We start from the raw sequence: 25,165 nt of genomic DNA, 5'->3' as shown, positions 1-25,165 counted from the left end.
ATGTACTATACCTGCAATGTGTTGAAAACTGCTTACTTAAAACTGTAACCAAAACCAGTACAAATTATACTGTAATTTTGAACTGTGTTCATACAAGTAGTTTACTATTGCAAAGTATTTATATGCTTACCTGTACCAGGCTTGCTTTGTTCTAGAAATAAAACAACTGTATATTTTTTATACAAAACAATTGGCCTAGAGTTCACTTCTTGAGTGTGTGAATTCATTTGCTGACTGAGTGTGTACATCAAATGCTTATCACTGTCCTCTGATACTGCCTTACTGCTCGACCAAGCTACCACTTTAGAGAGTAAGGTTCTATCTAACTTTAACCTCTGGAGACTCTTGGACTCTATACACACTGTACCTCACTTTGGTGCAGTTTATATAGAGCCAGTTTCTTACAATGGGATGATGTTGTTAACAGCTGTGGCATTGGATAACTCCTTGACTATGGTGAAGCGTTCTTTGCAGTTGTTGGAGCTGGCTTCGAGTCTGAGAGTTAGGACCTTTTTTTTGCATCTCGGAGTTGTTGGGGGTAGAGGTTGAGGATGGCTTTGTATTTGGATCTTGCGAAGGGGTTTTTGTCGGGTGTACGTTTTCTCTCAAGTTGTTTGCAGTGGCACTTGCACTCCCTGAGGTTGTTTGTGTACCAGCTGTGTAGTTTTTGTAGGTCTTGTTTCTGGTGGGAGCAGTGCAGCCGAAGCAGTCAGTGAGCCATTTATTGAAGAGCTTGGTATCAACATCAATGTTCCGGGTGTGGTAGGGTGGGTGTTCATGTATGGTCTTGGTCCAGTTTTTTTTTTAATATTGTGTCCTGATGGTGCTTTGGGTTTGTCTGGTGTGGTGGCTTGGTGGGTGAGTATTTTGAAATGTATTTTGTAGTGGTCGGACCATGGGAGCAGGGTCATGTGGGTGGTGGTGAGCCTGTTGTTGGAGAAAAAAGGGTCAATAGTGAGGCCTGCTGTGTGGGTTGGTCCTTGGACGAGCTGGGTGAGACCGAGGTTGCAGAGGCAGTCTAGGTCTAGGAGGGCCGTGGAGTTACGGTCTGTGGTGTCTTCCAGGTGGAAATCGAGGTCACCGGGGAGGATGTAGTTGGTTGATCTGATGGAGAGGTAAGAGTTAAAGTCTGCGATGTGGTTGCAGAAGGATAAGTTACTTACCTGTAAACCTAGTTCTCTTCCAGGGGTATCCTCATCAAAGTCATAAGCACTGAATATTCCCGCTCATGTGCGGGGACCCCGGAAATAATAACAATTATATATGAAAAACATAGATATATATATATACATACATATATATTTTTTCTCATACCAATGCAGCTCCCATCTAGGAGGCTAAACAATGCAATAACACATAAAAACTTTATTTGCCAACATATAAAAACACAAGAGGGCAAGTAGCACTTGAACTCTGTTTTTTAATGAGTAAAACTCATGAATAGTAAACTGCAAATAAAGTAGACATCGTTAGCCTACAGGCTGCATTGTAAACCAATAGCATAGAAAATGAAAGCATTTTCACATAAAAACTGGCACCGTGCCTTTAAGGCAGCCATGACCCCTAGCTTCCCATCATGCCTCAGGGGTGACAGTTAGGTCAGTTGTTCTTTGCGTAACCCTGAAGATCAGGGCACAAAGATATACTTTAACAATGAAGAGAAACTCATTTGCCTGGGGAGGAGGGTGGGTTGCTTATGACTTTGATGAGGCTACCCCTGGAAGAGAACTAGGATTACAGGTAAGTAACTTATCCTTCTCTTCCAGGGGATCCTCATCAATAGTCATAAGCACTGAATAGAATAGCAAGCCCATCAACCACCTGCAGGCAAATGAGAGAGAATGACCCAACATACAACAACAGCCGTAATCAGCTGTTGAACAGTTTCCTCAAGGAGGCCTGGCCTACTTGGGTGTCTGTTCTGGTGTCTGAACCTAGACAGTAGTGCCTCGTAAATGTATGGACGGACCTCCAAGTCGCCGCCTTACAGATTTCAGATATGGGCACATTATGGAGAAAAGCAGTAGTAGCCGCTTTTCCTTTGGTAGAGTGCGCTTTGGGAGTAAACCCAAGGGGCCTCTGCGCTAATTAATAAGCTAGTTTGATACATGAGACTATCCATCTGGAGATGGACTGCTTTGAAGCTGCATAACCTGTTCTGATCGACCCATAGTTAACAAATAGTTGATCAGATTTTCTCGTGGACTTGGACCTATCCAGATAGAATTTTAAAACTCTTTTCAGGTCCAAAGAGTGCAAAGTCCGCTCAGCTGGAGTGGAGTGGTTAGGAAAAAAGTGGGTAGAGATATGTTCTGATTCACATGAAAATCCGCTCCCACCTTAGGGAGGAAAGAGGGGTGCATCCTCAATACGACCCTATTCAGATGGAAGACTGTATAAGGTTCCTTAGAGCAGAGAGCCTGTATTTCGCTCACTCTGCGAGCTGACATGATCGATGCCAAGAAAGCCGCCTTCCAAGAAAGGTGTTACAAGGCTGCTTTGTGTATGGTTTCGAAAGGCGGACCCATCAATCTTGATCACACCAGGTTTAGCTCCCAGGGTGGGGAAGGGTGCCGGACCGGAGGGTAGACCTTCTTTAAACCCTGTAAAAAGTATTTAACAACCTGTAATTGAAAAAGATTGAGAAGGTGAACGTCTATATGCAGTGATAGCTGCTAAGTGCACCTTAATGGAAGGAAACTTCAAACCTGCTTTCGCCAGATAAAGTAGGTATGGAAGGATGACCTCTTCCTGTCCTTTTGTTGGGTTGCAATTGTTCTGAACACACCACATATAAAAACGCTTCCACTTGCACGCATACGAGTGCCTAGTGGACGGTCTTCTTGCTTCTTTCAAGATGGACATGCAGTCCTGTGGCAGTCCTAAGTGGCCATACTGAAGGACCTCAGGAACCATGCTGACAAGTTCAGTGAGGGAAGGTTGGGGTGATGAATCCTCCCGTTCATCTTGGACAGCCGGTCTGCACGGCAGCTTCCTGTGAGGGCATTCTGATAAGTGCAGAAGGTCCGGGTACCACCATTGGCTCGGCCAGTCCGGGGCAATCAGTATCATCCTCGTGCGTGAATTAGACAGCTTGGTCACCACCTTCGGAATGAGAGGAAGGGGTGGAAAGGCGTACACAAATGCCCCTGACCAGTCTATCAAAAGAGCATTCCCTCTCGATCCTGGTCGGTAAAATCTTGAGGCGAAGTCTCGGCACTTCGTATTTTCGTCGTCCGCGAAGAGGTCGATGGTGGGACGACCCCACGACTAGAAAATGTCTTCGACGACCTCATCGTTGAGAACCCAGGCTTCTCTGTCCTCGAAATGACGACTGAGAGCGTCCGCTCTCGCGTTCCGTTTTCCCGGCAGGTGGACTGATTCCACGCCGGGAGCCAATGCCAGAGGGTATGAGCTTACAGTGACAGTGTGCGTGAGTGAGTTCCCCCATGTTTGTTTAGGTAGTACATGGTGGTGGTATTGTCTGTTTGTACTAAGATCGAACTTGCCTGAATCGAGGAGAGGAAAGCCTTGAGGGCTAGGTGAACTGCCCTCAGCTCCAGCATGTTGATGTGGTAGGATCGCTCTTTTGGTGACCATAAACCTTGAGTCTGGAGAGACCCCATGTGGGCTCCCCAGCCCTGCAGTGAAGCGTCCGTGATCAGCATTTGAGCAGGCAGAGTTTGATGAAAAGGAATTCCGACTTGCATATTCTCCTTTTTCATCCACCAAGGGATGGAAGCTCTTGCTGCGTTTGAAAGACTTATTTTTTCGTCCCAGCGAGCTGTCTGTTAGTCCCACTTGTCCTCCAGATCCTGCTGAAGAGGACGCATTCGTAGTCTGGCATTGGGAACCAGGAAGATGCATGATGCCATCGACCCTAACAGGGAGGCAATCCAACGAACAGGCAGCCTTCCGTTGCGCAGACCCAGCTTGCATTTCTATATGATGGAACACTGTCTCTCCTCTGAGGGAAACACTTTTCCTACCTCGGAGTCTAGCAGAGCACCTAAGTAATGTATTCTCTGTGTTGGCAGTGACGTCTATTTGTCGAAATTCACATGCAGGCCCAGCCGGTGACAAAGTTCGAGACAGTTCAGGAAAACACTCCTCACACAGTTTGGAGAAGGTCCTTTCAATAGCCAGTCGTCCAAGTACTGGTACACAAAGATGCCTCTGCGTCGCAGTGCGGCTGCCTCTACCGCCATGCACTTCGTGAACACCCGGGAGGCTGACTTCAACCCGAAGGGCAGTACTTTGAACTGGAAATGAGAGGATCCCACCAGAAATCTTAGGTATTGTCTGTGATGCTGATTGATCGTACCATGAAAGTATGCATCTTGCAGCTCCAGCGAACACATCCAATCTCCCTGTCTGAGATGTGGATATATTTGATGGAGAGCCAACATGCAAAACTTCTCTTTTCTGATTGAATGGTTGAGTGTCCGCAGGTCCAGAATGGGTCTGTATTCTGCCTTTCGACCCTTCTTTTTTACCAAGAAGTATCTTGTGTAAACCCCTCTCCCTCTTTGAGATACTGGCACCTTCTCGATGGCTGACTTTCTGAGAAGGGCAGCAACTTCTCTCTGTAAGAGCTTCAGTTGGTGACACGATGATGGAACTGGTGGAATTGAGGGTGGACGGTGTCGGAAACGTAGAGAGTACCCATTCTGCAGCGTAGCTAGCACCCACCGATCCTTCGTGATAGCTCGCCACTCTTCGAGATGAATTGCGAAATTTCCCCCCACTGGAGTGGTGAATGGCGACGGGGGAAGTGGGCACTCATTGCTTTGTCTGCGTCTTGGCAGAGTTGTTACCTTGACGCTGGTTTCCTCCTCCTCTGGAGGAACGTCTGCCCCGATACTGAGATCTTTGTTGACCTTGTTGATCCTGATTTTTCTGCCAATGAGGGGTTTGAACCCTCTGTTGGGAGGATCGCCGATTGTAAGGCCTGAATCTCTTGCGGAATTCCTTCTTTTTCTCGAGGCCCACTGCCTTCAGTGTGTCCAGCTCTGTTTTCATCCGGGACATTTCTTCATCAGTGTGAGCTCCGAACAGAGATGAACCAGAGAAGGGAAGATTCAGGATGCGTGACTGCGCTTCTAGCTTGAGCGCTGTAAGTCGGAGCCAAGATGTTCTTCTTGCGCATATCCCATGCGCATAAGCATGAGCCGAAAGGGTAGCCCCATCAGCCGCAGCGCTGATAACCTGGTTAGACACCAAGCTGCCCTGTTGCAAGATTTCTTCAAAATCTTTGTGGTCTTCCTGTGACAACTTCTCAGTGAATCTCTGCAGTAAGTCTCATAGGGATCTGTCATAGCGGCCCAGGAGAGCCAATGCATTGGAGACCTTTAACATAGAGGCCGAAGTGCCACAAACCTTCCTACCCCATGAATCTTGTGTTTTACTCTTCTTATCTGGTGGAACAGTAGAGGAGAAAGCGACAGCATGGGTTTTCTTTGGCGCAGCAATCATGACAGAATCCGGGGGAGGATCAGCTCCAAGGAAGAGTGGATCGTCCTCTGGTGAGCGGTACTTTTTAAGGATTCTCGCTGGAGCGGTCTTAACACTCGCCGGTGTGAGAAAAATGTCCATCACTGGCTCTATGAGGCTTGGTACTAATGGTAGTAGAGGTCTAGATGCTGCCCTCTGGTGTGAGACTCAAAAATCACAGAGGACTTACTTTGACGAGTCGGCATAGGAATGCTTAGCTTCGTCGCCCCCTACCAAGAATGCCCTGAAAAGTGTAGACATCATCCACCGGAGAGACCCTTGACGGCGGACTGTCGGTCAGAGTAGGCAAGTAGTCTCTGTGGGACGTACGAGTGTAAGAAGAGGACGGAGTTGGAGATCTGTGTGTTCACCTCCTGCTTCTAGATCTCGACCTTCTTCTGTGCAAGTGCGCAGGAGTGGGGCTGCGAGCTTTGACTCTTGACGGAGAACGTTCTCTATCCACAGACTGTACCAGACGAACCAACAGAGATCTGTGAAGAGGGCTCGAGTAATGCTGCTCCCCTGTGGCTGTGGACCAGTGATGCAAAGGCGTGTTCCATCATGGTGACAGATGGATGGAAGGTGATCTGTGCCTCTCTTGCCCCTCAGGAGACTGTGCAGGAGGAGGAGGAGAGTTCACCTCTGCTTGTGCAGGCCTGGTTAGGGAATCTTGGTGTCCTCCTGACGCTGGTCTGCTGGACGTCGAGATCACCACCTCCGGAGATCTTGACGTTGATCCTCGGTGAGAACTGGGAGAGCCTGTTCTAGATGTCGGTGATGGTGACGAGGACAGGCTTACTGGGTGTGAGGCTTCTTTGGATGGGGGCCTCGACTCTGATCTGGAGCGCCTCTTCGCAGATTGTCACCTCAACGGAGACGTCTGCCTCGACGTTGACTTTCTCCTCTTGGAAGGAGGACTTAACTTTGCAGCCGAACGTGTTCTCGACATCGAACGTCTACCCGACGCCAATGGAGTGCCATATTTCGACGTCCGTGGCCCACGCTCTGAAGACTGGTGTCTCGACGTCGACCGGCTTTGGACTGCCGACGACAGAGATCTCTGCCTCGACGTCGAAGATCTTTGCACCGATCTCAATGGAGATTCCTGCCTCGACGTCGATGATGGAGTGTGGTGAATCGACGTCGAAGATCCTCGGCCCGGCTTCGAAGGAGACTTCTGCCTCGACGTTGATCGCCGATGATGAGGTGACGGAGTGATGTGCCTCGACGTCGATCACCTACCCAGCGTCGACGGAGACTTGTCTCTCGATGTTGAATGTCGCCTGGTTGACGTCAACGGAGGACCTGTTACCTTCGTCAACGATGATTTAGTTGTCGATGTTTGATGATGCGCCGGCATTACCGAAGTCTTCGACGCCGATTTCTTCATCGTCGGCAGCTTTGACGTCGATCCAGACGCCGACGGAGAACAGGTCGGGACATTTCCTCTCGACGTCGACCAAGCCCTCTTCTCCTGCTGCATCACAGGAGACCTACCTCTTTCAGAGAGGCCAAAAGTCGAATCCTCTCCCTGTCCTTGATGGTCCTTCTCGACAACTTATTACAATGATGGCAGTTGTTAGAAGAGTGAAACTCAGGGAGGCAGAGAATACACACAGGGTGTGTATCTGATCTGGCCTAATTCTTGCCACAGGCCGGACAAGGGTCAAATAAAGAAGGCATTTCTGAAGAAAATAAACCTTTTCTAGAACTCAAAAAAGGTGTCCCTTTCACTCTAAGGCAAAAAGACGTCGAGTGAAAGCAGAAAAAATAGAATTTTATGAGATCTTTTTTGACAAAGTCAAACAAGCATTGGCATAGCCAATAGGTCTCGCCTTAAGGGCCTTATAAGTGTTTAGCCGGAGCTATTGACTTTACCAATGTCTTCAAGCTGTGCTGTAGAGAAGTGTGGCTGCTGTGCAGCTTGCTGAAAAGTTTTAATAAAAAAGTGTCAGAAGCATTTTTGTTACCTTGTATATGACCAAGAAGGCATTATGTACAACTGAACGACCATATTAAAAAAAGTATTTACAATAAAAAAATGTCCTCAGTTTTCTTTTGTTCTTGCAATGCTGGCAACGTGTTTCTGCCTATTCCAATGGTTGTTAAAGTTTTTTTTGAGGGGGCATAAACAATCGGAGGGTGAAGGTTGGGAAGTAGCAGCGGCCAGACGCTAGGGGAGAATCAACAGATGCCAGATTCCGAGAGCAGGCTGAGGTGGTGCTGAGGTGGTGCTGAGGTGGTGGTGGTGGTGGTGGTGGTGGTGGTGGTGACTGGTGCGGAGACGATGCTGAGGTGATGCTGAATGATACTCAGGTCTTGCTGAGTGATGATGATGTGGTGGTGTACTAGTGCAAAGGCGATGCGGAGTGATACTGATGTGGCGCTGAGTGATGATGTGGTGGCGCTGAGTGATGCTGTGGTGGTGCTGAGTGATGATGTGGTGGTGCTGAGTGATGCTGTGGTGGCGCTGAGTGAGGCTGTGGTGGCGCTGAGTGAGGCTGTGGTGGCGCTGAGTGAGGCTGTGGTGGCGCTGAGTTCGTTACACTGTGCTTAAAAACTATCAGGCCAAAGCACTATGTATTCACAGCTCAGGGAGTGCTTCTTCTTATGACAAATCTCCTAATATCACACCCGTTGCGGCTAGGGCCGTGGATGTTAGAATTGGGTAACTAGGTTAGAATCTTGGCTCAGGCGCAGCATCTTGTGATTCCGTGCAAATTGCTTCGTTACAATGTGCTTAAAAACTGTTGTGTAAAGGGAGCTGATTTCGGTGTGAAGCGCTATAATGCCCTTAGTTCAAGTTTGGGCTATAATAATGTGGGACAGGCAAGCGGGTGTGGCCTAATGTAATGTAATCGGACAATATCAGGTGAAAGCACTAAGCCCGGGGGTTGTGTGCGCGCACTAAAAGGAAATTTTTAAAAAACCACGCTAGTGGTGTGCGCGTGCGCGGCGGCAAAAGTGAAAGAGCTGCAGCATCCAGATGGCAGCTGTGCGCGTGCCCGTAACCGCAAGCTTTAGGCCAAAAGCAAAAGCTTGTTGTCGGATTTCTGAAGCCCACCCACTAAATGTCTCGCCAGATCAACGCATGCGCTGGCTCAGGCGAGACCTAAAAAGGAAGGACTGAAAATCCAGGGTCCTGATGGTAAGGAGCTGGAAAGAACAACTGATCTAACTGTCACCCGTGAGGCATGATGGGAAGCTAGGGGTCATGGCTGCCTTAAGGCACGGTGGCAGTTTTTGTGTGAAAATGTTTTCATTTTCTATGCTATTGGTTTACAATGCAGCCTGTAGGCTAACAATGTCTACTTTATTTGCAGTTTACTATTTATGAATTTTACTCATTAAAAAACAGAGTTCAAGTGCTACTTTCCCTCCTGTGTTTTTATATGTTGGGAAATACAGTTTTTATGTGTGTTATTGCATTGTTTAGCCTCCTAGATGGGAGCTGCATTGGTATGAGAAAAAGAAAAAAAAAATATATATATAGCTGTATATATATGTTTTTCATATATAATTTTTATTATTTCCGGGGTCCCCGCACATGGGCGGGAATATTCAGTGCTTATGACTATTGATGAGGATCCCCTGGAAGAGAATTCAGCTCAAGGGATGGTAGGTGACGATTTCCTTAAGGGTGGTATTGTAGTCCGTTTGTATTTTGAAGTGGAGGTGTTCCATGAAGTTGGTGTCCGAGACCGTGGAGGTGGTGCAGTCAATGATGTTTTCGTAGAGGATCATGAGCCCTCCACCTGGTTTGTGCGTCCGGTCCGGGTGTATGATTCTGTAGGTGGGATGGCTGCAGTGATGTCGGGGTTAGAGGCTGGGTTGAGCCATTTTTCGGTCAGGAAGAGAATGTCAGGTGTGTTACTGTTGAGCAGGTCCCAGATTTCTGTGGAGTGTTTCTCAAGGGATCGGACGTTGAGGAGCTTGGCAGAGAGTTGTAGTGTGGCAGTGGCGTGCATCGTTGTTTGGAGGTGGTGGTGTTGGTGTCCGAGAAGTCGCCGGTGAAATCGCAATGGGTGCAGGAGAAAGGACCTACCCAGGTGCTGGGGGATGCACAGCAGCAGCCTGTTTGTCGGTGTGTGTTGCTGAGGTTGCGGAGGATGGCAGAGGAACAGCGGCGGAGGTTGTTGGCTCCAGTGGCGGTTGAGGTTGTGGTGTTGTGCTGGATAGTCGTGGAGGCAGAGTTCCTGGTGCTGGGTGCGGATGGGATTGCCTTTGCGTGCCTTTGGCCTGCATTAATAGGTCCTGGGGTGGGAGGGGTTTGTATTGGCGGGAAGAACAGTGTGCAAGAAAACCCAGGTAGCAGCGGTGTCGCATGATCAAAAGGCAGCAACTGTATAAGGCTGGAACAAGTGGGAACTGGAGACCGCTGACAAGTGGCAAGCTGGATGCCCAGGTGCCTACTCATGTATGAGCAACATTGCACTCAAGCTGTTATGAGTCTAAATTAAAATGCATAGATTTTAAACTCATTACTTAAGATTACAGGCAAATTATTGTTTGATCAGTATTTACTTTCCATGCTTTTTCCATAAGATAGCACATCCACTTACTATCAACTGCAGCAGAACTGGAAATGATATCACTAATGCACACACAGTCGTCATCTGCCAATACAAAAAAAAATTATGTTGCATCTGAATTAGGGCAATACTGATTACACAGACAAGATGACGTTTCAGACTGCAACCCAGCCATTTTAAATTAAAGCAGTACATGCACTATCTCTGCCAGATGGAAAAATCTAATTGTTCTTCCTTACTTTTACAGTGGCATTCTCATAAATTGTTATCAACTCAAAACCCGAGCACGCATATGTAAGTAAACATTAGTGGTATACAGTATAGATGCTCATAACAATATTAGTTTTCTTGTGCTTTTATTTTCTTCTTTGATGGTCCAGCCAGCCAACACGTGTTTTTGGGTCGGGTGATGCACACCCATGACTTCCTCAGGGCTGTTTTGAAGCAATAAGTCCTTTTGTAGCCACGCCTGTTGTACTTCTGTCCCGGCCAGTAGGAAGTGATAGTTAATTTCTAGTATGGTGACTTCTTGTAGGCACTCACATGGAATGTAATGTACAAGAATTCTGATCCTGATCTGCGTCATCAGGAAATGAAGTTTAAGGAGCGAGGAGTATGACACAAAAACGGTCTGTAAAGGACGTATATCCGCGTCCTGTTCTCGGTTCGAGTGTGACTGGCTGGACCATCAAAGAAGAAAATAAAAGATCAAGAAAACTAATTTTGTTATGAGCATCTATACTGTATACCACTAATGTTAACTTACATATGGGTGCTCGGGTTTTGCGTTGTAGCTAAGGCAGATCCCTATGGATCACACTTGGGGGATAGGGGTGGTCTACCGCCCCCGGAGCACCATAATAATCATTACTATAGGTATCTTAAGCGTCAAGAAGGAGCGTCAACACCACTTAGTGCCATATCACCCAGCTTGTAGTTTTTTCATATCATTTTATGAGGGAAGCACTGAGATATTAGTGAACAAGCAATAATTTAGCATACCGGGCCACATCAGGGGTGTAGCGTAGTCAGTAGGATTCAGGGGGCGTGGATCTCAAAGTTCCCAACTAAAAAAGAAGTGAGCTCTGGAAGGGTTTGATGACCAAGCTTCGGAATGGACTGTTTCCATGAGCAGCAGGGTCAGTACTGATCTGCATTCGACAGGCCTCTGTCTACAGTGATACAGTGGGTGAAAAACTATAAGTTGGAATGCTACCCCAACTGATTGACACTGGTTAGACTATTTGCAAGTCTTCTTTGTCTTTGCTACAAAAAGCATCAATGGTAGATATGTCAAATCGGTGCATGTGGACAAGGCTACAAGTTTCTAGTTCTCGACTTTTACAAATCATTTTATCAAGTGACTGACAGTCCCGTGTACTAAGCCCAAGTCGCAAATAGAGGATGACAAGCACGCAAATTAATAGGAAGCGTCGAGCCATCACCGAGTCATGGTTCTGTCTTGGCTTTAAGAGTCCATGTATGAGCCGACCCATGTAAACATTGTACATGTATATCATGCAACAAACATACTGTCAAAATATGATATAATCGCTTCAAAATGCAAAACAAATGTATTTTTTTAACACGTGGGAGCATTTCACTATTCTACTTCAGATTATATCACTGCATAGACATACATTTATTAAGAGGGTTGGTTTTTAGGAACATTCATGGCTCGCCCCCCCCCGCTCTCCCCCCCCAAACCCCCACCACAGTGCTATTAGCAGACTATTAGGCAAGTCAGTAGCCATTTCAACACTAAACATGGTCTAGATTCTTATAGATGGAGCAACATTTCAATGGTCATCCCCAAGTTTTGGACTGATGCTCCTGGTTTTTCGACTCTAAGAGGGCACAGAGGCCTGACAGTGCCCTGACCTTCAAAATGTGTTTAATTGGCTTATACCCTATTGGCATAAGCTACCTTACTTCTAAGTCCCCAGTATATGTTACCCAGGGCCTGTAATTTACAGGGTCACCGCAGGGACTGAAGCAGTGGTGGTGCCAGCCTGGGTGTGACAAAGGGAAAACGTGTCTCCTGGTCTGCCACTGCAGCCTGGAAGAGAAGTCATCACTGCTGACTTCATTTTGGCGTTTTAACCATGGCAAAGCCAAAACCTCCCTTTCCAAAGTGTGTAAGTCACCCCTACAGCAGGCCTATCAAACTCTAAAGTAGGGTGCAACATACTGAAAGGAAGAACATGTATTTTACCCCCTCTGGTAGTAAAAATACAAATGTGTCATTTTTACCGTGAAAGGGACTTGTAGCCCCATTAGCGAGTACAGGGTTACACGCTGACCTCTCAGCTTTGCTAACTCCTGAATGGGGCGACCAAAGTTGATACTCCAAGGTATCGAACAACTCATTACATTAAGCCCGACCTGATGCCCTAGTCGAAATTAATGTAACTTGTTGCGTTGTACAAATTTTAACAAGTTGCCACATTGTCGCCCTACGTTCTCTGTGCCGAACTTCAGATGGACACAAGGCCTGTCTTAAAGACAACTTTCCGCCCTCCTGGGGAGAGATGTTACCTCTCCCTGAAAGGAAGCCACACAGGTGTTGGCTCAAATGGGGAGCATCAAAGAAGAAGCCACTTTTGAAGGGCAAATGGAAAGCAGTTGGGAGAGGGGCTGCTCTATTGTTTAGGCAGGCATGCCGGCACTTAGGACTAATTGGGACCAACCATTGTCAAACCGGATTTTATAGGGTGTGTAGCCCCCCTGGTAGCCACATTTCTGGGTCGGTCTAGGAAGATTTGCAAGATGAGAGAGAGAGGTGCTGCCATGTTGGAAGTGCCATTATAACATAATGGGGTAACCCAAGAAAACGTCCATGGACCTGGGTAACGATTGATATAGAAGACCCTAGACTAATTAATCTTACAGCGTAAACAGATTGCTACATTTCAGTGGCAGAAATGGAAAAGGTTGCTCCAAAGAGAAGAGGGAAAGGGGTGTGATCATGCGTGAGATAGATGAGATCAAATAAAGGAAGGATCCAAAGAAACATCCAAAGGAGAATCAATTATATTCATTATATAACATGCAGAAACTGGCTGTAGTTTACAATAAGACCAGTTTCTCATCTGGGCCTGCCCCTAGTAAGTCGTTCTGGTAATTGTTTATGATTATTCATAGCAAAATGCACAGAGAAACATCATCTGTGAGTTGGGCAGGGTTGGGGGTGGTACCGGGTACAGGCCCACTGTGGGAACAAATGTCGATGTTTCGACCATAACACATGGAGGGTAATTTACACCCTCAGCTACGGGTCTTCTTCAAGACAAAGGGAGGGGGAGACAACCTATGTATAGGTATTAGTAGGAATGGTTCCGGTTACTGCCTCCAATTGGTGGGTAGTCCACACTGTAGTTGCGGTGTAACACGCGCTGTAGTTCAGTAGGCGCTGTCAAATCAGTTAAAAAATCCTCACTTGGGTGAATGGATCGCCCAATTCAATCTTGGTTTCCTTTCAACTGCCGCCTGTGCCGTCCGTGACTCGCTCGAAGAGACATGTTAGAAGTGGGCAGAATCGAGCCTTCTAAGATAGCTAGATGCCACATTTCACAGGAAATAACCATCAGGAGGGACCTGGTACCTCATTGGCTAGTAACCACAACCTCCCCTGAGGGCATTCTCTGAGAATAAAAAGAGCACCCATGGCACCCAGAACTCAGATCTCATTGCAATGGAGAAGAGGTCCAAAGAAGGACTCCACTACTGTACCAAGGGCCAGGCGAAGAAAGGCTGGACCGAAGTTGTACTGCGCTTGCTGCACCTTGGGCTAGGACTGTACTTGCTAAGTATTGCTCGTGGAGAAGCCAACTCCTGAGCCCAGCCAGAAGCAATAGACTCCAAGGGTCAGTTGGCTGTTCACAGCACAGGGCCACAAAAGCTGAGCAAGCCTGTCTTGCGAGTTGGGAGTCAAGGTCTCCGGATTATCGGTCCTTGCCCCGTGCCACCTAAAGTACCAAGACCCAATGCTCCAAAGTTGCACCAAAGTCTGCTGGACTTGGGAGAGTGGTTGGAGTACAGCTGCGTTGCTTAGAAGGCAAGTTACAGCCAAAGGAAGGAAACCGCTATACCGTACAACTGATAAACTAGTGGCGACTGGACTACTGCTGAGCTCGAGAAGAGTTTGAGGGACATCAACCCCTGTGGCAAGAATTGCCTCACCAAACCTGTGGCCCAAAGAAGACCCTCATCGACTGCACAGCATCTTCAGCATCCTGTATCCTTTGCATCAGGACCACTACAATAGAAGTCAAAGGCAAAGGGCCACTAGAACTGGCCTAAAGACTGCTGTGCGTGAGGAGATAAATGTTTCTGTGTACCTTGCTTGTCCACCTGACTGACTCCCTATGGGAGTTGGTCACTTAAAAGTAACTTTAAGTAACCGCATTACAACTTGCCCAAGTTTTTCTTGAAAAAGTTTGTCAAATTTATTGGATTTGCCAATGCTTGTTTGCTGGTAAGCTAAAAAGTACACCCGACCCGCAAATCACCAGTTGTAGGAGATAAAGTGCTCCTTTGTGGTCTTTTCAGTCTGTACTCACCCGTTTGTCCTCTACCACCAGAAATCTGGACAACCTTGGTGAACTGTGCCGCCAAATAATATACCTCGAAGTTAGGTGCTCCCATCCTGTGGATGCATTGCTTTATCTATGGCAAATCACTCCTCTTTCAGTCCCATATTAGGTCAGCAGTACTGTCTTGCAACTCCAGGAATAAGGACCAAGGGAGGGGGCAAAGGAAGAGTCATTAAGAGGCACAGTATTCTAAGTAGCATAATCATTTTAGCTATGCGCACTCTTCCCAATCGGGACAGTGGAAGCCTAGTCCAAAAGAGCACTGCTGGGTTAATGCTGCTAAAGACAGTTACATACCTTCGGTAATGCTCAAATCCGGTAGAGACTTTATCTAGCCACTGATTCATTACCTCTGAATAATCATCAGGTGTCAGACTGGATCTGGAATTTTTTTGTGAGCAGTATCCCACCACACTGGTAGATGGTGTTTTTCAACTCCGTGTGGTGTCATCTGCACTGTCTGCGCTGAAAGTGATGTGCGCAGTGCCTATATAGGCGCCACCAGACGCACTGACATCAGTTTTTTTCACGACTTTCAGCACCAGGAGCACAGTGTCACAAAGAACACTGGTGTGTGGAGCTAAGGCCCTGAAAAGGGAACAACAGTATACTTATAAATCCATCCAAAGTCGCATGTGGAATGAGGCAGAGAGTAAAAGGTAGGCAAGTTAATTGGCTGGCCTACGTGGAACGGGGTGACTACCTTTGGCAAGAAGGATGCTCGAGTCCGAAGAACCAGTTTGTCTTGGTAAAAAGAAATGTAAGGAGTTCACTGACCTTCTGGCCAGATGTAATTGCCACCAGAAAGGCAGTCTTGATAACAAGGAGCCCAAGAGGGCAGTTATGAAGCAACTCATAGGGAGCGCACATTAGAAAACTAGGAACCAAACTGAGGTCCCATTTAGGAATAACGAAGGGAGCTGGAGGAAACGTGCTGAAGATCGTAAAGGAACCTATTTACAATAGTGTGGAACCTAGCAGAAATTACCGTTAGCATAAACTGAAGCCACTATGATTGTGGCAGCCATTTTAGTTAGCCATGTGCTGGCCATGTGCTTCTGGTCTCTTTACTGTTGCCTGCTTTTCTATTCTGCTTGAGTCATCAGTTACAGTTAACTCCTTCAGCACTGAGCCACAGCATTGTATGACTAGAAAGGCCTGTAGCTGCTAGAATAAACCTGTTTTATAATAGAACTGTCAGGCTGTTTTAACTGATGTAAGCAGAAATGTCTCCCCTCCCACTTGGTTGAGCAAGCAATGTTTGTATAGCCATGTTAGTCAATAATTATTCTTGTATGTGCCAGTACCTCCCCTTTGAGTCTCCATGCTGACTAAGCAAAAAATGTATATATAAGGCCCCTGGTTTCTGTACTCCTTGGACTACCTCCTACAGTGGCCTGAGGGTACTGTATTGACGTAGTCTCCCACATTAGAAGTTAATAAATCTATTTTCTTTGACATTACAGCTTCCGTGCCAATCTCTATTTTGTCAGTCTAAGGACTTAAAGACAAAGAAGGGTGAACCCCTGCACCAGTGGGCCCCTGAAAAGGCTCACTCCCACAAATTGGCGCCCGTCACGTGGGGCTCATCGGAGACGCTGCTGCCCGATGGAGTGGTCTTGACGGAGGTTTGGAACCTCGCTGAGGATGTACACTGCTCGAGGAGACCCTTGTCTTTGCAGTCCAAAGTGCTTTTCCAATTTTCCCGACTTGACCGGTCCCCGACTGAGATCCCTTTGGCGTTCGTCTCACAGTGACCATTAGGTCGATTCAGAGCTTGGCTGTTGGGCGCTGGAGACTTTGGTTTGGTAAGGTCGCGATGCGACACTCTTGTTTTGGATTAGCTTGGCCAAGATTCTGGTTTGTTTGTTTGTTTGCTGCAGCAAATAACGGCAGGTAATGAGGAGATTTTTCTCTACTTTTGGATAATTCTCAGGATAAATACGCTTTGATTATAATATTATATCGAATTGTAATATTTTTGGCATGCCTGCTCCTAGCACACTTCGTACAATGTGTTGCTGTCTTGGTGGTACCAATATGGATTTAGAAAGTACTCAGCTAGCTCCCCTAGAGGGGATACCTAATAGGTTTATGTACATTAAATGTGGTATTTCTTCCATAATGTATAGTACACCGAGGAACAAATACACCAAAAAGGATCCTGATCTACGCACTTAGTAAAATTCGTAAATGGTGATACGGAGCACTTGTGAGTGTTCCGCCAGCTCCATTGGTAATTTGGTGTATTTCGGAAAAGGTCTGGGACTAGAGCCGGTCTTTTTTAACATGGCACCGTCTTTGGGCTGTTTACTTGTCTTGGTGCAGTCTCTGGACTACTTTCGAGCACTCTTTTTGTGAAAATGATTTACAATTGGTATTTATAAATGGTTTGGTTTGGATACAGTCTGAGGGCCGCCTCTTGTTTTTGTCCTAAGTGTTGATTTGTGGGTTGATTGTGTGTTTAAGTGTCTATGTGGTTTGTGGACTGATACCGGTGGTGATGCTTGTGAAGTACTTGTTTGAGTGAGTAGCGACTGTGCTCTTTGTGTAAGAATGGCTTGCCTTAGCAAGCAGTGTTGTGTGTTCCGAGTGTGTGGCCCCCTTCTTGGAAATGTCTGGAATGAGCCCAATTTGGTTTGTTATCGTCCTTGTGTTCTGCAGATGCCATTGGAAGAATTACACTTTAAAATTCAAAGGATAAATTATATAACATATGCTAAATTGCTGCACACTACTATTAAAAGTAAAGCAGTAACAAAGTATAGATGTCGGAACCTTCAATTATTATATCGCCCCAGTGGTAAAAACACAAAATTAGAATTAACACTCAATAGGGAAAAAATAGGCCTCACAGAAAGAAAAAAAACGAATTTGTGTGTTTTACACAACAAGGACTCAATACAAAATGTTACAGCATTATCCTTAGATACATTACATTAAATATTAAAAGGCATTCACATTATCTGAGTAATTGGTATCTGCTAAAATAAAAGCGTCCTATTTGTACCACATTGTAAAACGATAGATTTTGACTGGCTAGGAATGCCTGGGTTTTAAATAGACTGAACAGTGCTCAATTCACAGCACCAGAAAGAGAGCTTTTAACACCACATTGCAAAACGATAGATTCTGACTGGCTTGGAATGCCTGGGTTTTAAATAGACTGAACCCTGCTCAATTCACAGCACCAGAAAGAGAGCTTTTAACGGCTGCTCAAAGCTGTCTGTCCGAAGGAAGCTGTATGTCAGAACAGACGGAGGTAATGAATGGTTTCTCAACTTTTTGGGGTTTCTGTGAGGACATTAGAAAACAGCAAGGGTTTTTTCCTCCTGAAAAAGCGTGGAAGCTAACGCCTGCTGGTCGTAAAACACAGCTGAGTAAATAACACATGGCTATGTGCCCAGGAACATGCTACAGATCAAGCTGTGGGGACTACGTTTTAAGTTAGTATAATATGGTATAAAGGCACGTGCATTAAAGACTACTGATTTTGAAAGTTAGAAATACAGTTTAATTATTGTGGATAACACAGAAAGGATACAAGTAAGGACTTTCATTCTTGTTGCTTTTCTAATAAGCACATCTGTGGATCTGATGGTAAATAATTACTGCCCTCTAAAATGTGATACAAACTTTTTATGTTTCAGTAAAGTTTCTGTGCTTAGTTTCAAAACAGGTTTTTGTGAGTCTTATAAATAAATGCATTTAAAGGCAAAAGGAAAGGAATAAGGCTTGCTTTTTATATGTAGAAACCAGAAAAAGGGTTAGTGATCAATATTTTTAAAAAAACTGACTACATGTAAAAAATTATTAAAAGTTATTGCGCTAAAATCGTTTTTGCATAATTATGATGCTTATAATGTCTAATACCACTATTGTGAAAATTCAATAATATTTAGCACTGTTGAAAATTATCCTGTGCAAAATATATATTCAGATTTCAATGAGCACATTAGATTTCTATTTCCAACTGGTTAAAATATGTTGTTGCACCACATTAAAAGGTTGAATATAAGTTTATCTAACAACGTTAATATTACTGTCTCTTAGTGACAAACTTAAAATGTAGTATGGCCTAATGGCTGCTGTGTCAAATACAAAGGCTATTAAAAGTCATGCATTGAGTAGCTGTGCAGACACGTGAATTACATTTCAAGCCTTTATGCAATCTTTTATGCACAAGAATTCTGGGCGCTTATGGCATTATGAAAACTCTAGTTCTTTAGGCGCTAGAACGCACAGTGCGCAAGAAATAAATATATAATAAAGAATACAAGTTGCATCCTACCTTTAAAAATATCAGCACGGAGGCACGGAGCGGGGATGCCCTTTGGTCATGCTTCTCGAGAGTTACTTTGAGCTGTGATAGCCACGTGGGAATGGCCTTGCACAGACATGGGACAGCGGGTTTAAGGGTCAGAGGTCTTGTTCTGTATTTAACAAACTAGCAGGGCTAAGGGCAAGAATTTCTCTGGCACTTCGACCTCGGAAAAGATTCCAAAGGAAGGGATGACAGCGCAGAGAGAGAAAGAGAAGCTTTGCTTATTATTTTTGGCAAAAGATCAGGCAGGTTCTGTGAGGTCATAAGAAGAGAAGTAGAGGCAGTAGCGTATGTGGGCCCTGTGTAGAGAACAGCTCTGCCATGCATATAGAAATAATGGTTTTAGCTTAAAGATTACTGTGCAAGGGCTAAGATATGGAGGCAATGAAATTCAGTTTGCATTCATGCGCCATCATGTTAATCTAGTACAATTGCTAAAGGAATTGGTAGTTGGCTATTAATGTTTTCTAGTTAGCTCAATGTGCTTGTACACCAAAATGTATAAAGTGGTACAGTCCACTAGTATTGGACATTGCCTTCTTGATATGGATTCCCCTAGCCATTTACCTCCTACAAGTCTGTTTGTGCCTAGCTGCCAAAAACGGGGGTAAATATTGTCGACAGGACCTGTTTAGGTCACCTACTGTCGAAGGGGGGAAAGGAGATTAGCTCCTGGGCAAATTAAGGGTAAGCAAAATTATGTAACACATTGTCCTTTTTCTTGATTTAAGTGCCTATTATGTGTATTATTGTGAGCTATTCTGCGTAGAAAGTATGCAGGGCAGCTTGTTGTTGTGCTCGCTCTCCCTCTCTCTCTTTTTCTCACTCTCTCTCGAGCCTGACTAAGCTGTCTAGGAACGGCCATGAGACAATTGGTTGGACTCGCTTTAGTCATTCATTTCACAAGATGATGTGAATATGTTCTTGAATCAATAGAGACAAAGCACCTCACCAGTGCACGTCTAATTGGCTATTCAGTAATACTGTTTTAAAATTGTTAGAATTAATAAAATGAATAAATATGTCATGTTACTGCCCATCCTGTCTGTAAACAGATGAAATTATGAAAGGATGGGTAGAATAGACTGATGTTCCCTTATTTGACATTTAACACCTTCTGTGCTCATGACGGCCGGGAGCCGTCATAACACACAGTGGGCGTGTGCTCATGATGGTTCCCGGCCGTCATGGCACCCACCCACAGGGGAAGCGCTGGCGCTCCCCCCGTGGGACGCCGATCTTCGTGTTTTCACCGGGGAAGGCAGGGGAAGCTCTTCCCCTGCCCCCCCCCCCCCCACGCCAAGAATGACCTCAGCGCTCGAGGCGCACTGACATCATTGGAGGTTTCCCTTTCTTCCCCGAGGCGCTGGAAGCCATTTGCTTCCAGCACGTCGGGGAACAAAGAGGTACGTTTTTCCTCTAGGGAGGAGGGGGGGGGGGGGATTTCAGCAAATGAGGCATCGGGGGAAAGGAAAGTGTTTTCCTTCTCCCTGATGCTTCTTTTGTGCATTCCTGCTGCACGATCGTGCAGCAGGAATACCCACTAGAGCCAGGGATTTTTTTTATTTTTTACTTTTGAAACAATTTACTGCTGAGGGAGCGGCCCCTTAGGCAAGGGCCGCTCTCCTTATTGGGGGCATACATAATTGGCTTTGTCTGCAAGTGGGCAAGGGTCGCTCTCCCTTGGGGGCCGTCTCTCCCATATTTGGCCCACTAGACCACCAGGGATTTGTTTGTGGGCAGTGGCCCCTTGGGCAAGGGTCACTCCCCTTATGGGGGCAATGTTTCTTGGCTTTGTCTGCCCCTCTGGGGGCAGATTTCGCAATTTTTTTAAATGTGGCCCACTGGACCACCAGGGAATACTTTGTGGGGAGTGGCCCCTTGGGAAAGGGTCACTCCCCTTTGGGGGCTATGTTTTTGGCTATCTGCCCCCATGGGGGGTGGGGGGCAGATCTCACATTTTTTTTAAAATCACAGGCGTTGCTAGCACCTAGGACTGCAGTGAAGGTAGAAGGCCGGAAGCACTGGGCCCATGAAAACGACGTGAAGTGTGTACCCCTACCACTGTCTTGGACGAAAGGCGGGGTCATAAATCAGGACGGAGAATTCTTTGCGTTGATCCAGTTTTTGATGCCCAGCTGAGAGAGTCAGAGACCGACAAGGACAGCAAGGAGGCTTTGCTTGAGGTGAGCCCCTTTGAAACAAGGCTGGCTTCAGATACTCCAGCATCAGGCCTCTGAGTCCTGGTCCCTAGGTGAATATAAGTCTGCACCTCTGTTGGTTGATCAAGAGGTGCCTGGGCACACTGGGTACAATCTGTGGCCCAGCCAAAAGAGCAGTGTGCAACACAGGAGTTAGGGAAGGACTTGAGTTTAGGGTACAGGTGCTGTGTCTCTGGTGCCTGTGAGATTAAAGTGAAGAAAACTGGTGCACTGCCTAAGACACTGGACAGGATCATTGAGGGTGTTTGCCCTGGAAGGTGAATGCCCTATCCTGAAAGAAGAATCTTTTCCCTTAAAACTCGGCCATGATTGTTTTCTTGAGTTGCAAGTTGTGCAGCTCCACCGTGGGAGAAGTGAACACTTGATGAACAATAAGAGCCTGCCTGTGAGTCTCAGACGGACACGGAGAAGAATCCTCTCTGGCTGGTTGAACAGCGGCTTCTGTTCTTCAAGTACTTTTTAGCAATGTACCCCTTTGGTCGTCCCATTTTTGAGGTGGAGCAGCCCTTTGCGGCTCCTCGTCCTAATTCCCATGGCCCAGTTTGGTTCTCCTGAGCCCCCAAAGCAAAAATAGTTTTTGTACTGTTTTTTTCTGCAAGAGAAACGTTAACGCCCAATATGTATTAGACCAAGAAGTTAGCAATATGTTGAGAATAGAGGTGTAGAATATTTTCTATATTCCTTCTAGATCATAGGGATGTCTTCAGATAATGCTAAAAGGGACATCGGTGGAAATTATCAGAAATTACCGTTAGCATAAGCTGAAGCCATTTTGGTTGTGGCAGACATTTTAGTTAGCCATGTGCTGGCCATGTGCTTCTTGTCTCTACTGTTGCCTGCTTTTCTATTCTGCTTGAGTCATAAGTTACAGTTAATTCCTGCAGCACTGAGCCAGAGCAATGTATGATTAGAAAGGCCTGTAGCTGCTAGAATACACCTGTTTTAGAAAAGAACTGTCAGGCTGTTTTAACTGATGTAAGCAGAAATGTCTCCCCTCCCACTTTGTTGAGCAAGCAATTTGTGTATACCCATGTTAGTCAATAACTATTCTTGTATGTGCCAGTATCTCCCCTTTGAGTCTCCATGCTGACTATGCAACAAATGTATATATAAGGCCCCTGGTTTCTGTACTCCTTGGACTACCTCCTACAGTGGCCTGAGGGTACTGTATTGACGTAGTCTCCCTCATGAGAGGTTAATAAATCTATTTTCTTTGATATTACATTTTCCGTGCCAATCTCTATTTTGTTAGTCTAAGGACTTAAGGACAAAGAAGGGCGAACCCCTGCACCAGTAGGCCCCTGAAAAGGCTCACTCCCACAATCGGGGAGACTTGAAAAAGAAGGGCGGATCTGGCAGCTGCAGAATAGCTGATAGCAGACAAATAACCCTTCAATGTACCCAATGCAGAGCCCTGCTGGGCCAGGGCAAAAAAAAAACAAAAGAACTTGGGAAAGGGGTGCAGATCAACCCGTTTATTTGTACACCATGCCACAAACTTGCTCCAGCGGCGGGCGTAGACTGTCTCGGTGGAGGGACGCTGAGCAGCCAAAATAACATTCCAATCTTCAGGCAGAAGGTCAAAAGCTGTCAATTGTCGCTGCTCAATCTCCGTGCATGAAGGCGAAGTGTTGACAGGTTTGGGTGGAGAACCCGCCCCTGCTGCTGCGACAGTTGATCCTCCTGAAGAGGCAGTCTGATTGGAGGACCGATGCCATGCTCAACAGCTCGGGATTCCAGACTCTCAGAGCCCAGACCGGAGCCACCAGAATGACTTGGGCCCGGTCATTCCTGCTCTTCTTGAGAACTCTGGGTAGGAGTGGTATTGGCAGAAAGGCGTACAGGAGGTCGAAGCCCCACTCGAGATGAAAAGCGTCTGAGCAAGAGGACGCTCCAGGACGCAGAACTGCTGACACTGCACATTCTCGGCAGTGGCAAACAGATTAAACCAAGGCCTTTCCCACTGCTGAGAGAGACCTGGGGTCACCTACGGTTGGAGACGCCACTCATAATCCGCTAGGCATCTTCAGCGGAGTTTGTCCGCTCTGGCATTCAGAGAGCCGGCCAGGTGTTGAACCCCCATGGAAATGCCATGACATTCCAGCCATGTCCAGAGACGCAGGGCCTCTTGACAGAGGGCCCATGAACCCACCCGCCTCTTTACTGCAGTACCACATGGCGGTGGTGTTGCCCGTGCACACCTAAGCTAGCCTTCCTTTGATGGAGGGTAGAAAGGCTTTTAATGCCAACCAGATTGCTTGCAGCTCCAACAGGTTGATGTGGAGAGCGGATTCTACCAGAGACCAGAGTCCTCTTATTTCCACCTTTCCCGGATGGCCGTCCCAGCCCAGGTGTGACGCGTCTGTCACTACCAGTAGATATGGTTGGGGAAAGGAGAGGGGTCTGCCGCTGACCCAATCGTGGTTCTTTATCCACCCCTGCAGATCTTTTACAGTGCCCTCTCAGATCTGGACCATGCCAGAGAAATTGCCCTAATGCTGTGCCCATTGGAACTTCAGGCCCCACTGCAGAGCCTGAATATGCCAACTGGCATGCTTCACAAGCAGGAGGCCATGAGCCCCAGGAGCCTCTGTCAGTCTCATTAAAATCAGGATAGAGGCTGAAACATCAATATCATAGCCTGAATATCCTGGACTCTCCATTCGGGAGGATACGACCGAATGAAAGGGAGCATCTGAGACGGGATCAGGTGTGACTTTGGCGCGTTGATAGTGAACCCCAGTGAGTGCAGGAGGTCCGGCATAGTCTTGAGGTGGGAGACGACTGCCTGGGCCGAGCCTGCCTTCAACAGCAAATCGTCGAGATAGGGGAAGACTGGCACCCTGGATCTCCGCAGATGAACTACAACTACTGTCATCACCTTGGTGTTGGTAAGGCCAAAGGGCAACATGGCAAATACAAAGTGCTCATGGCCGTCCGTGAACTGCAAGGAAGCTGCGACTAGCAGGTGGCATGTTTGGAGGGGTAGTCACAAAGGGGAGGAAATATACCCTTTGATTAACCTGGAGAACCCAGCAGTCAGATGTTATCGACTTCCAATGGTACAGGTGATGCTGTGTCCTGCATCCCACTGAGTGCCCCTAATGGTCGCAGGGCAAACAAAAGGGGCTTGGAGGCTGCAGCTGCCAGGAGGATGGTGCAGTAGTCCACTCTCTGGTTACCTGATCCTCGAGACTTGTGGGTGCAGCGTCCTCAGCCAAGCAAAGACTGAGAATTCTGCAGTCCGTGGTGACAGGGCTGTTGGAGAAGCAGCAAAAAATACCTGCCATGAAAGAAGTGGAAGGCAGACAGAGGTTGGTGAGGGGACACTAAAAGGCCCACGGACATGGTCGTAGCCCTGCGTCTGTGAAGCGCTCCAGTGCTGAGTACCTCTTGTCTCCGAAGAGATAAGAGCCATCAAATGGCATGTCCATGAGCCAGGCCTGGACATCCCTAAAAAAGGCAGTTGTCCTCAGCCAGGTGTGTCACCGCAAGGCCACCGACGATGAAACCACTCTGCCTTGCGAGTCAGCCGTATCCAGCTCACATGGCGAACTTAGCTGTGTCTATCCCATCAGTAACAGCTTGAGAAAGTATGGCTCGGGCCTCCTCAGAGACTGATCATATTTTTAGACAAACAAGGGAACCCAATAATTGTCAGGGACCTTGGGTATGAACTGTTTCAAGGATAAATGGTCCCTAAAAAAAGTTATTAGTTCGTAGTTTATACAAATAGCAATACAATGAGGACTATTTTTCATCTGTCCTATTGGACAAGATATTTAATGTGAGACTTAACAGAAAAATACAAGTGGGAACAAAATTATGACGGAGATTTCGGGCAACCACGAGTTGTGGCCAAAAATGTCAGCATTAAAACCACTAAAGAGTAAATTTGTGCTCCCTAGCACATATGGATACAAATATTCAGTTATGTCTCGGTGTGAGAAGTCGAAGAGGTTTCTATCCCTCTACAAGAATGCAGGGATCATCTTCAGG

At 46.5% G+C, this 25,165-nt stretch overlaps 1 protein-coding gene across 5 annotated transcripts in view; it reads right to left on the bottom strand.

Moving 5' to 3' along the window:
• Window positions 1-25,165, bottom strand: part of LOC146816482 (exportin-5-like) — a 1,867,381-nt gene that overhangs the window by 690,428 nt on the left and 1,151,788 nt on the right. For 3 of the 5 annotated variants that reach the window (XM_085610326.1, XM_085610327.1, XM_085610331.1), the window contains exon 30: window positions 10,056-10,109. The exons of the other annotated variants lie outside the window; for them this stretch is intronic. In XM_085610326.1, coding sequence (XP_085466452.1) covers window positions 10,056-10,109 — 54 coding nt within the window. The remainder of the gene's footprint in view (window positions 1-10,055; window positions 10,110-25,165) is intronic. 5 annotated transcript variants of the gene reach the window in all.

The sequence above is a fragment of the Triturus cristatus genome, chromosome 6 (genome assembly GCF_964204655.1).
Source record: "Triturus cristatus chromosome 6, aTriCri1.1, whole genome shotgun sequence".
Classification (NCBI taxonomy): domain Eukaryota; kingdom Metazoa; phylum Chordata; class Amphibia; order Caudata; family Salamandridae; genus Triturus; species Triturus cristatus.
Note: the sequence above shows the minus strand (reverse complement) of the source record. Positions and strands in the feature narration are given on the sequence as shown.